Source organism: Momordica charantia, assembly GCF_013281855.1.
Source record: "Momordica charantia cultivar OHB3-1 chromosome 5 unlocalized genomic scaffold, Mcharantia_2.0 BLBB01000005.1, whole genome shotgun sequence".
In the NCBI taxonomy this organism is placed as follows: domain Eukaryota; kingdom Viridiplantae; phylum Streptophyta; class Magnoliopsida; order Cucurbitales; family Cucurbitaceae; genus Momordica; species Momordica charantia.
Window position 1 is genome coordinate 19,872,921 of NW_028275163.1, and position 12,612 is coordinate 19,885,532.

The 12,612-nt window shown below is 34.8% G+C and overlaps 1 protein-coding gene across 2 annotated transcripts; it reads right to left on the reverse strand.

Annotated features, from left to right (window-relative positions):
* Positions 1 to 976: 976 nt before the first annotated feature.
* SVR3 (elongation factor family protein) lies at positions 977 to 11,832 on the reverse strand. 2 transcript variants are annotated; one of them, XM_088124068.1, is made up of 14 exons: positions 11,484 to 11,832; positions 10,778 to 10,884; positions 10,044 to 10,247; positions 8,418 to 8,594; positions 7,311 to 7,463; positions 6,873 to 6,962; positions 6,101 to 6,235; positions 5,872 to 5,988; positions 5,064 to 5,215; positions 4,906 to 4,990; positions 3,685 to 3,779; positions 3,037 to 3,202; positions 1,795 to 2,030; positions 977 to 1,492 (listed from the first exon to the last, which is right to left on the reverse strand). In XM_088124068.1, the coding sequence occupies exons 1-14, from the start codon at positions 11,707 to 11,709 to the stop codon at positions 1,483 to 1,485; spliced, it is 1,953 nt and encodes a 650-aa protein (XP_087980194.1). In that variant the 5' UTR covers positions 11,710 to 11,832; the 3' UTR covers positions 977 to 1,482. The 2 variants fall into 2 exon arrangements, with proteins under 2 accessions (XP_087980194.1, XP_022152038.1); XM_022296346.2 differs by having other exon boundaries at positions 1,835 to 2,030; positions 11,484 to 11,831.
* Positions 11,833 to 12,612: the final 780 nt, after the last annotated feature.

Genomic DNA, 12,612 nt, shown 5'->3' on the forward strand with positions numbered 1-12,612 from the left:
ACGAACGAACCTGTTTCGAGAAGGTAAGCATAATTTCTCCCCTCGAGTTTCTTATAATATCTCCAATGCCCGTTCGATTTTCAAGTGGTCTGATGGCAACATCTGTATTAAGCTTCAATAACCCAATCCCACTGGTCTTCCTCCGAACTAAAACCATCACAAGTTTCACGAAATCTCGTCTACACCACACACACCCGCACATGACTAGAAAAAGATCAAACATATCTTTAGGAAGAGCCACAGCCACATAAAAGGAAGAGGTCGAGGAATGAGTTAGGCTTGAAAATAATTCTCCACCCTTGTTTAGCCGGGGGAGCTTGGTTAAGAGACTCAAGTTCTCTATAACCCAAGCCCCTTTGAACTTTGAAACACAAATGTCTTAAAACATCTAAGATTGGCTAATAATATTGATACTTTTCCTCAACAATATATTCTCTTCGAGTCAATTTGAGTCAATCTTAGTATAGATAAACTGACTAAGGCATATATTCCGACTAAAAAATCATAGGTTCAAATTCTCACCTCTACATGTTGTATTAAAAAAGATATTTTCTTTAGTTTTCAACTCATTCCCCTCCCCACCAAATCATTAATCTTAGGGTAAAAAACACTATATAAAAAATTTTTAAAAAAATCTCTCTAATTTGCCCTACTAAATTTCGGATTAACTTTTTTCAGAAAAAAAAAAATCAGATAAAAGAACTAGAGGATCAAAATAAACATTTCAAAAGTATAGAAACTAAAACGAACAAAAGTTGAAAGTACGAGGACCAAAATTGACATTTTGAAAGTACAAGAACCAAAACAAACCAAAGCCGAAAAAACAAAGACCAAAATATTTTATATCTAAACAAACCTAAACTAAATTGAAACAGAGCACAAACCATGAGAAGTAATCTACGGTCAATACTTTCACAAGTTTATTTAATAGCCATTTTGTTATAAAGTGAGAAAAAAAGAACAAGAAAACAATGCGTGCAATGAACATCCATAAGATAATAGACTGATTTGATAGGATTGGAGCCAAAGAAGGCTCCAAGCAACAGCCTATCAAAATTCAAAAGTAATAAAGAGAAGCAATGGCATAGGTCAAAATTACATCAAATATAAGGGAAAAAGGAGCCTAGTATGGTTCACTTTCTAGTTTCTACCAATCAATCACCATTTTGGACGGGATACAACTTTAATGTCTTCTTCTCTTATGTACAAATAATACGAACTATTGTAGATGGTAGCTTTGATGCTTAAATAATTTATTATTGACTAGAAGCTCTAAGAAATCTTATGAATTCAAGGAAATATGGCGTTGTACCTGCGACTTTTGCTAGTTGAAGATCTCTGTAACGAATATGAAATATCTACCTCGTTTTCTTGGCCATTTTTGCATTTTTGCACATTCGGATGCTTGAAGGGGTGACTTCCACTAGTTCATCCTCTTGGATGTACTCGATACAGTCGTCTAAACTATAGTCCAATGGTGTATCAAGAACCACTGCATAAGGCAAAATTATGAAGTGTAAGCTTATCAATTATATTTCTAACTGTTGCTTATTCCTAAACACTTTTAGGAGAAGCATTAAATGCAACCTTTCTTTAAAAAAAAAAATAATTAATTATTCTTCCCAATGTAATCGAACCAACGTGTGTTTCTGATCAGCTAAGAAAAATTCCATTAGTTGTACCAAACTCAACCTAGGAGACGGATTTCTAATAGTGGCATGTGAGGAGCATTCTAAGTCCAAGATATATTTTGAGTAGAGAAACTAATGCAGAAACCAGAGATAAAACTCCAACCTGAAGATTGAAAAAGTAATTGAGCTGACCCAGTTCTCACCCGTTTGTTCTTTGTTGGAGCGTACGTTTGTTGCAGCTTTTTTCTTGCACACATTAAGGGATAAGTCCCCAGGCCGTTGATGAATTCCAACTATTTGACCTTTGTAAACATCTACACCAGGACTGACAAACATCTGCCCTCTCTCCTGTGAACTACAAAGGGCATAAGAAGTTGTAGTGCCTTCCTCAAAAGCTACCTGAAAATCAGTCGTGCAGCTTCATCAGGAGTTAATTATTTTTATGGAGAGTCGAAGAATGACACGTGCAATTTTAATTAGATATCCTAATCATGAATTCAAAAGATAATAACATATATGGTTGATTGATAGCATAGCAATTGCAAGAGTTAGAGATCATAAATAAATCAGGTTCAATATATTATCTCTAACTCCATCCCTACACTTTCATGTTTATTCTACTTTAGTTCCTAAACTTTCAAAAATTTTGTTTTGTTGCAGAGTTTTGCATAAAAAATCATCTTTAGTCTAGACATGAATTTTTTTATTTTTTTAGATAAGAAACATCTCTGTATTGGTCAAAAAAGAAAGAACAAACTAGAGGCTGGGGTAGAGGAAACCCCACCAAAAAAATTTTATTCATCTACCTGATTAATAGATATCTACATAGGCAAGTGCATTGAAGCCTGTTTAGGTTTTAGATTTCCTAATGTATTTAAAGTTCTTGTTAAAATGATTAATGAAACATTAATTGTAAAGACTAAAATTGTTGATTATTGGAATATTCAAAAGTTGAGGGGTAAAACTTAGGGGCAAAAATGAAACGAAGTATGAAATTTTATGACCAAAATAGAATTTAAACCTATATTAAAAGACCCAATCGAGTACATAGGGGGAAAAGTGAGACAACTTCCATGATGTCTGAACCATTGACGCAACTAAGTCACAAGGTCTTACAGCCATAATTCTTGAATCCAGTACAACACTTAAAAGCAATTTTCTATTTAAGAAGCAAGAGAAAAAAAAAAAAACTTTTCCATTAGAAAGATTTGAGTGCAAGAAAGACCGGGAAAGAATAAGAGAGGCTACAAGAAAACCCACCCTCAAACATCCTACCACCAGAACCATACAAGAACAATAACAGAACATAACAGAAAACCATTATTAAAGGAACCCACAATGATTGAAGGCAACAAGTAAAGCTTCCCTATGTCGAGCAATAAAAGCAAATGAGTTACCAACTTACCAGTGAACCCTGATCACGAGTGTGAATGTCACCAGCCCAAGGTCCATAGCAATCAAATATTGTGTTGAGAATTGCTGTGCCACGTGAAGCTGTCAAAATTGCATTTCTCAATCCAAGAAGACCCCGAGTTGGAATCTTATATCTCAAAAAAGTTGTCCCTTCTGACCTGGAGATAGATATTGATAATAATTAGAAGAATTGATATAAGTAACAAAAGTAAAATACTTTTCTTTTTTTCTTTTTTTTTTAAACAAAAGTAAAATACTAAAATCCATTTATGACCGTGCCTAATTTAAAATATGCACATGGTTTAGTAATCACTGTAACAACACACCATCGTCCTCTATTAAATTAGTGATACAAGCATCTCCTAGAAAGAGTTTTAGCAAAGAAATGAGTTGTTTAACTATGGCAAGTGGACGTAAAGCATCCATCACTATAGGTCAACATTAAATATGCTGACGATAGTACATGAAAGTCTCGTAAATTGTCATTATGTGATCTAATTTGAGCATTACATTAGTCAAGGCCCATAGTTCTCCAATCATCAAACGCGTATTATATACGATTTAAAATATTATCACATCTCATCCATCAGGCCAAACTTTTTGTGTGGGGGAATAGAAAAGCAAAGAGAGGTGTACAAACCCAACGCCCTGCATATCAAACATCTGTCCACGCCTCTTGCCCAACAGTTCAACTACTGCTCCCATGTGTTCTTCTGGCACTTCCACAGTGGCAATCTGCATGGCAATTTTATTATGAATGCCACCTTATAAGAAGTCAATCAAATGTTACACAATGAGCTATACCGTTTAAAAGATGAAGCACTTACAAGTTACACCTAAGAAGACTTGATGAAAAACAAAGTTTTGTATGGAAATTACATTAAGACAAAATTAAGCGCTTAGATAATCTAATTTTAGCTTCACTCTTAACTAATTTCATAATGGGCATTTTTTTCTAACATCAAGTCATATGTGGTTAACGCAGGATTACAATAAGGAGCCAAAGATAAGTTTTGATTGTATTATACATACATACATATGTGTATGTTTTTATCGGATTTCAGTTTTCTGATTCAATAAACTATTAGACTTCGTAGATTAATTACAATCATAGATATATTCGAAGTCCTTAGTATCATGAAATCCTAATCCTAATTGGATTTTTAAGTCCTATAAGTCTAGAAGGTTCTACATGAGCTAAATTTGATTTGTCCTTAAAACGGCTATTTTAACTTCGTTTTATTTAGAATAGTGAAATGCAATTAGTCATATTTGGAGCAATACTTATTACTTAAAGACTTTGTGGTTTCCAGTCAAAAACCCTAGAAGGATTCTTAAGGTGTTGTAGTAGATTCTACAATTTTTCCTTCTACTTTTTATGTGTACTGTTCTTTTTCTATTTCTTTTTAGAACTCAAGACATAGTTTTACAACCTATAGAAAAGATCATGTTCAAGTAAGGTCGTTATTCTTTTTCCTATTCTTTTTGTCGCAAATAGTGGCTTAATGCTTGTCCTGGAAACTGTTTTCAGATAGAAAATGTTTATTAGGGAAAAAAAAAAGAAAAAGAACTGTTTCTATAATAACTTTGACTGTATAATATGTAAAGGTTAAAGTTATTGATACTCTTTTAAATCTCAAAATATAAGTCTATGTAGTCTAAAGAGCGTGTTATATTTGAGAAGTGAAAATACCCAAGGAAAACAAAAAATAAATAATAATAATAACTTCTAAAAATATTTATCCAAATATATTATGAATTTGAAATCCAGTAAAATCTAGAACTTAAAATTTTAGCTGTAAATTAATCCCAATAAAATTTTCTAGCAGTGTCCTACATCATATTTCAATTATAAACTCACCTCATATGGTTCCACCAATTGGTCATTCACCTTTTTGGTGATAACTCTAGGAGGTCCCACCATAAATTCATATCCTTCCCTCCGCCTGAAATGAATGAACTCATTAGAGGATGCATACAGGATAGGGTGGAAGACCATCCTAAATATTAAATCCTTACATGTTCTCTATAAGTATTGTTATATGCAAAGTACCCCGACCACTAACAATAAATGTATCTGCTGTTTCGCCATCTTCAACTTTCATTGCTAAATTACGCTCAAGCTCACGGTAGAGCCGATCCCTTAAGTTTCTACTAGTGACGTACTTGCCCTGCAATTTAAATCAGCAACACATATTATACCTTAGATTTTTTTGTATCGAGTTGTAATTTAGACATACATGTTACTTGTTTATTTTTCAACTGGTGGCCTATGTGCAGCATGTACGCTAAAGATTTTTTTTAAGGTAAAAAACGAGAATCTTGCTCTATCGTGAAAAAAAGAAAAGGAACATAAAAAGAGTAGATAATATATCCATCCAAGCTAGCCAATATACTATCAGATAGGAGTGGAGCCAAAAAAAATTATACGAAGGGGAAAAGTTTTACATTTTAACATTTCATGAATATATACAACTTTTCATTTAAAAATTTTGGGGACAAATTAGAGATAAAATCTAAAAATCTTAACTTCTATATATAATTTTTTTGATCTAAGATGAACTAAAAGCTTCTTCTCTCAACCCATAAAAGGAGGTTACATAAAAAATAAGGTCCATGACAATTTATATAATCTCCATAACTATCATAAGAAGAGCCTTGTTTTTCTCTTTAGTTTTTCCGACTCCAAGGCACCACCTTGGTGTGGGGCTTTGCTTTTCCTTCCCCTTCCTATTGTAATTTCATATAAGTTTCTTAACAAAAACGATACAATATTTGTTAAAAGGAAAGAAAATTCAGCACTTCTGGTACTGTCATTCAGACATACCTCACGGCCAACAAACGGAGAAGTGTTAATTGCGAAAGCCATCTTTACTGTTGGTTCTTCCACCTTAATAGCGGGTAATGGTTTGCCATATTGTTTGTCAGCAATTGTCTCACCAATCTGAACACAGAATTATCCACGATAAAGAATGTGAAAACAACAATGACATATTTTCTTGTGTATAACATCACTACAAGAACAATAGTTCTGCAAAAACTGAAGTAACTACTACCTGAATATCATCTACTCCACAAACCGCACATATATCACCAGCTTGCACCTTGTCCACAGGAACCCTACTGAATTTTTCATATACAAAAAGCTCACTAATTCTTGCATATCTACAAGAATCTTCTGTTGTGCATACCTAAAAATCAAAGACAAAAAATGACTTCCACAACTCTTGGAAAACCTTTTGCTCCTTTAATCCCAACGGATAGCCAAAAATGTCTAATTTTAGGGAAACAAAGCTTCTATTGAAGATATCAAATATACAAAAACAGGGAAATGGAAGGGAGATAAAGCAACCCCTTGGCCTGAAAGCTTATGGGATTTACAAAAAGGCTCCCCACTTGTTATCAAAATAGGTAGAGTAAATAAAACTTTTTACTTTCCTATCAAAAGAACACCAGAAAGAAACCAAAAATTGTTCCAGTGAACCAGTCTTTGAATCAATCTTAGAAGATTCTAAAATTCTTCTACTCAAGCCAAATATTCCAACAGAGCCCTAAATTGGAGTCATGCAAGTCATTAACAAAATTACTTTAACAAATAATGGCAAAAAAATGGTGGAAGCCCAAGTAGTGTAAAAATCATACAAACTCCATATCTCCTCCCTAATGACCTCCACATCCTTCAAGATTCTTCTATTCCTTTTCAACCATATATTCCAAATAATTGCAAATAACAGGTTTCTACAGAAACGTCTACTATGAAATCGCAAAACTACCCTAAAAAAATGCCGGATGCTGGTAAGCCTAGTTCAACCTGCAAAGTGAACTAACCTTCACATCCATTCCTTTTTGCAATTCTCCAGCATGCAGTCGACCAATGGCTATCCTTCCTTTGTGCTCATCGTATTCAATATTTGTAGCCTAGGAGAAAAAGTTTACCTTGGAATTGAGAATATTTTAAGAGAATAAGTAGAGTGCAAGTAAAATAAAGCTCTTTTATGGCCAATATGACAAATAAATAAAAGTAAAATGCTTCAAAAGCAAACAAGATAGTACAGTTTTCTTACAGTTAATAAATTGAAAATTCAGAAAATGAAATTATATGTTTTTTGGTTTAAGAATACTATCGTTCAGTGAAACTAACATTGAAAAGTTTTTTTATTATCCATAAGAACAATGTAAGGCATGTAGGTTCTTCATCAGTTTAAATCAATTATATTATTGAAGATAAACAAAAACAATTAAAAATAAAAATAAAAAATCACCTACAAGCATTTGCAATGCACCATCTTTGTCAATACGTGGTCCAGGGATGCATCTGATTATAGACTCAAAAAGTGGTCCAAGATCTTCTGCCAATTTTTCAGGGGATAAACCAGCCTTACCTTGAATGCCACTAGCATAAATTGCTTGAAAATCACACTGAACCAAAACAAAAGTTGTAGTGATGTAAGATGTTGCTTATATTACCAGAAATAATGATATGAAACATTCAACAACGCTCAATATATTTTTCAGATTGTCCGCAATTTCCCACCACTGTTTGAATCACTTAGAGTGACTTACATTGATAATTTTCAATAACCCCGCTGCTGCTATAATATAAATAAAGTTTGTATACGGACATAAAACATTGTTATAAATCAAGTACCCTTTAACTCTATCTTAAATTTGGGTGAACAGCTTACACACTGACTATCACGCTTTGTTTAAAATTCTTACCAATATTTTAACAGAATCAAGAAGATGATAAAGGATTTTCGTCAGAAGGAGGTTCATGAGGGTGGATGGTTGCATTTGATTTGATAGAAAACTGTTTCTTTGCCTCTTTTCAAAGGTGGAATGGAAATGGGAATCTTGTCAAGAGGAATATGGCATTGATTTCAAATGGCTGTGGAGACTAGGGGGTGGAAGCCAAAACCGAAAAAAATCTAAAGTCTGAGGAAACCAGCCAAACCAAGTTGGTTCAGTTGGTTTGAACCATTCTTGTCGATCATTTTCGGTTCAGAAACTCTAGGAGTCCTATTCATGAGGTTTTATTCTTCCATGTTTTCTGCTATTAGTTGGTGCAATTGGAATTGGAAGGGAAGAACAGCAAAATGCTTTAAGAGAGTAGGGAATATTTGGATATTATTTGGCCGAGAGTTCACTTTCTAACACCTCTAAAAGTCTCCTTCTCTAAAGATTTTGAGAACTTCCCTTTATTATTAATTTCAAAAGATTGGATTTCGTTGTCTTTTGTAACGTTCTCTTTTCTGCCACATTGTCCATTGCTCTTATTATACATCATTTTCTATTATTAATATATTGTTGACTCTTATCATAAAGCATGGGTAAAAGGCCATTGTCCATGATTGTCAAATATTGTAACTATACCTGCTCATCTGATGCATTCAATTCAATAAAGAGCTCAAAAGTAGAATTGATGACATAATCTGGACGGGCAGAAGGTCTGTCAATCTTGTTGACCACGACTACAACAGCATGCCCAAATTCTAGAGCCTTCTTAAGCACAAATCTTGTTTGTGGCATTGGACCCTCAACAGAATCTACCTAGATATACATAGAAAAAGAGGACAATAGCACAAGAAAATTAAAGTTAGAAATATATTTGAAAATATATTATTGTCAGGAAAACACATAAAGTCAATGGCAAGAGGAAAAAAAGTTTAAAACTGGTCCTGCAGAGGAGAAAATCTCAATTGGGTCTTATTACTATAATAATTTGCTCTGGTGTATCAGCTTAGCCTTGTCCATTTAAAAGTAAATCAAGTTTGTTTTCCAGTCCCTTAGAAGACCATGAGATAACTTGTTTCTTAAACTTTCTTACCCCACTACATTTGGTTGCCGAGGAAACACATGGAAAATTAATTCCTAGGTAAGTAGGTGGTCATCATGGGGTTTGAACCTATTCCCTCTAAATCCTTTAATTTACTTTGGTCCCTTTGGACCAATTATCCAACCTATGATGGTTAAGCAAATAATGAAAGTTAAAAATTTTAAAAAAATAAAAATAAAAACATGTATGAGGTATCCATGGGAAGTCACCCAAGCCAAGAGTAAGATGTTCACCTAAAAAGGCAAAAGCCTTGTAACAGACAGTCATAAACTATTTCCATAAAATATACCCCTTCATAAAATATATAAGAGATATTTTACCTTCTACTATTTCAAGTGTGATAAATAGTTACATTAGCCCCTAAGTTTTAAAAAGTGACATTTTAATCCTTCAAAGATCGAAAGTAGTTCGATGTGCTCACTGCCATCAATATTTTGTTAGTTCCAATAACAGAAGGCTGATAGGAGAGAATTGTAATGAATCTCATAATATTTTTTATGATGAAATTCAATCAAATTATCAAATCTGCAGTGGTTAGTTTTGATTAGGACACAATTTTACAAATTATAAATTAGTTGAACATGTTAACAATTGTTTCTCTCATTCCCTCCCCCATCTCAACCTACTCCCTCCATCTATCTCCCGAAAACCAATTGCATGCCACCTTACTATCTTAACTCACTTATAATCACTCTGCCTAACCTTCAACTCTCCACTAACTTGACACCATAAAAGTTTCTTTAGTAGACAAAACTAGCATGATATGGGCCTCTCAGGTGACTTCTTTTGTTTTGTAGGTCAGCAAAAAGTGACTAGAGATCCACACTTCAAGAATTAACACATCAATATAAAAAAATATATTAAAATTAATAAAACTCTGCACTCAATTTCTATTAGTAACTTCCAGGGTTAAAATGTCAGTGTTTGAAGCATAACAACCAAATAGAACTATTTATCGACCTGAATAACAAAAATGATATTTGTCTCATGTATTATTTTACCCAATGGCCACAAGGGAAAATACGTTAATTAAAGAGTTTTATGCTCACTAAATTTATGACAGCTACATCATACCAGAAAAAAGGGAAAAAAATCAATTCTCAAAAATATAAATTTCAAGATAGAACAGAGACTTCAAATAGATAGAATATGATGAAGAATACCACTAGAAGGATCCCTTCCACCATATTGAGAATACGTTCAACTTCACCACCAAAATCAGAGTGCCCTGGAGTATCAATAATATTAATCTTTGTATCCTTGTATGTAATAGATGTATTTTTGCTCAGTATTGTAATTCCTCTTTCACGCTCCAGGTCATTTGAGTCCATAATTCTTTCTTTGACAACTTGATTGTCACGAAATACCTACAATTTAAAATATGAAATACACTTTAGGTTGGAGGTTATTCTTGTCAACCATTCTTGCACATTCTCGTGTTGTTTTTAACAAAGAAATTATAGACCCACCAAAAGCAATATCACAATCCTAAGCAGCAACTTTTACTGCGTTCCTTTCATCGTCTCTAACTCTAATTCATTCTCATGTACCATAGTCAAAATAGGAAATCACAACCTACATTAGAAAATAGATCATTTTCACAAACTTTATAGAACAATTTCTAATCTTCTCTGTTAAGTGTCATCATTTCTAGCTCTGAGCCTCTAATACATCAGATGATTGATATTGACAAATAAATAGGTGGGTATAACCCAGCAGGTACGACATAGTCAGGCTGCTTGTTGCATCGCATTACGTTGCACTAAACAGTATTAATGATCTGGAAACCATGGTCATAACATCACAGAATGAGTAATTATCATTCTTTCAAGCTTTCAAAATAATGCCACACCACCACTAAAAAAATGAACATTAGAAATTATTATCTGGGTATTACCTTCGCTTGCTTCAACATGGCATCAACCAAAGTTGTCTTTCCATGGTCTACGTGAGCCACTATTGCTATGTTCCTTATATCTTGTCTCCTCATCAGTTGGCTCTTCGCTAAGGCAAAACACCAGCCCAAAAATGGACAAATGTTAGTAATGAATTTTGGGTAGGGTGGAAGACCGATATTAGGTCTAAATTTTATGCAAACGGCTGATAACGAGGAGAATTGGCAGTCGTATTAGCCGTGGATAATTACTGGTAATTTGACCGATATGAGAAGGCATTTTGGAAGCATGAAAACATTTCATGGGAAAACCCAGACTATAAGTTGAACAAATACCGCATCTTTCTTATTCCACAGTAAACAAAGAAATTTGGCAAATTTGGCAAAACATTCAGGATATAATCGAAAATAACAACTAAAAATCAGCATATCGATCTTCTCAACACTAACGCAGAACAGAAAATGGGAAAAAAAAATATCACGACAAGATTAAAAACTTCCCGAAACAGAGTTTCACGTTTTTATATATGAATTTCCGATACAAAATTCCCCAACTCCCAGTCTTTACGACTCTGAATGTCCAAATACAAACCGCAGCATAACAAACACAGAGGTCGACAATTAACTAGTAATTTTCTTCTATTCTCATCAACCAACTTTTTCACACCGATGAATGAACAAAGAAAGCGAATGATGACGAGAGAGATACCGGTGCGGGCTTCCGTAGCTTGAGAGGCAGAGCATTTGACCGGAGTTCGAAGTGGAGTTCTGGAACAAACCTTGAGAGCTTGCTTGGGTATTGAAGTTGAGGTCCTGGAGGATGAACTCAAACCATCGAACTGCTTACTTAGAGGAGTGAATGCTCTTCCGACCTTGAATTTGGGGTTGTAAAGCAATGGGGAAGAGGAGGCGTGGAAGCTCATCACCATTTCCATGGCTGCTCCGGCCGGCTCTCGATTCTCTCTGCTTAGAGAGAGAGATAGAAGGATTTGGCAATTGAGGCTGTAAACTGAGCCTCGTCTCACCTTACAAAGTGTTGCGTTGAAAAATGAAGATGGCGCGGACGGACGAGGTTTTTATTATTTCTATTTAATCCTTTATTTTTTCCTTCTTTTTTATAAGTATTTAATCCATTTATTTGCTACTAGACTAGATGGTTTATTGTTGGCCACGTATGTCACTCAAACTGCACATCTAACATTTCCCCCCTTATGTTTTTCGGTGGGTGTCCGGTGTCACGATCGTACTTTTTTCAACCGTGTGGCACCATGATCTAAGTTCGATCATGGCCAACCTTACAGAGGTTCTTTCTTCCTCGACCGAGTTTCACTTCACGTTTCCAACCATCTTGGTTCTTGGCCACTCGGCCGTCCTACTCCTACGATGAACCAAGACCTTACATGGATGAGTTCTTAACTTTACCGGGGTCAGAACGAGCTTAAAACACCAATCGGGAGATTCCTGCCACTTAACTACGTCAAAACTAGCTTATCGGACCCATCGGACGCTTCTAAGACCATTCATGTTGAGAAACTAGTCAGTAACGGGGTAAATGGTCTTACCGGGTACTGTCATGATGATTCATGCCAATATCCAAACAAGGAACGACTAAAACTTGGCAACCGGGATGAGTCTTGCCACTTACCGAGCCAATAATTGCTTTTTTCACTTACCAGGTGCCCACCGATACTGTAGGATGCCACCCCGAGCATCGAGATGTCATTGGGCTTCGCTGCTCACTTGGACATGCATACCGAGAACCGACCCATGGACTTGTATTTATGATCGGGACCTTTCGGACATCCAGCCATCCGGACATAATCGAGGCACGACAACTC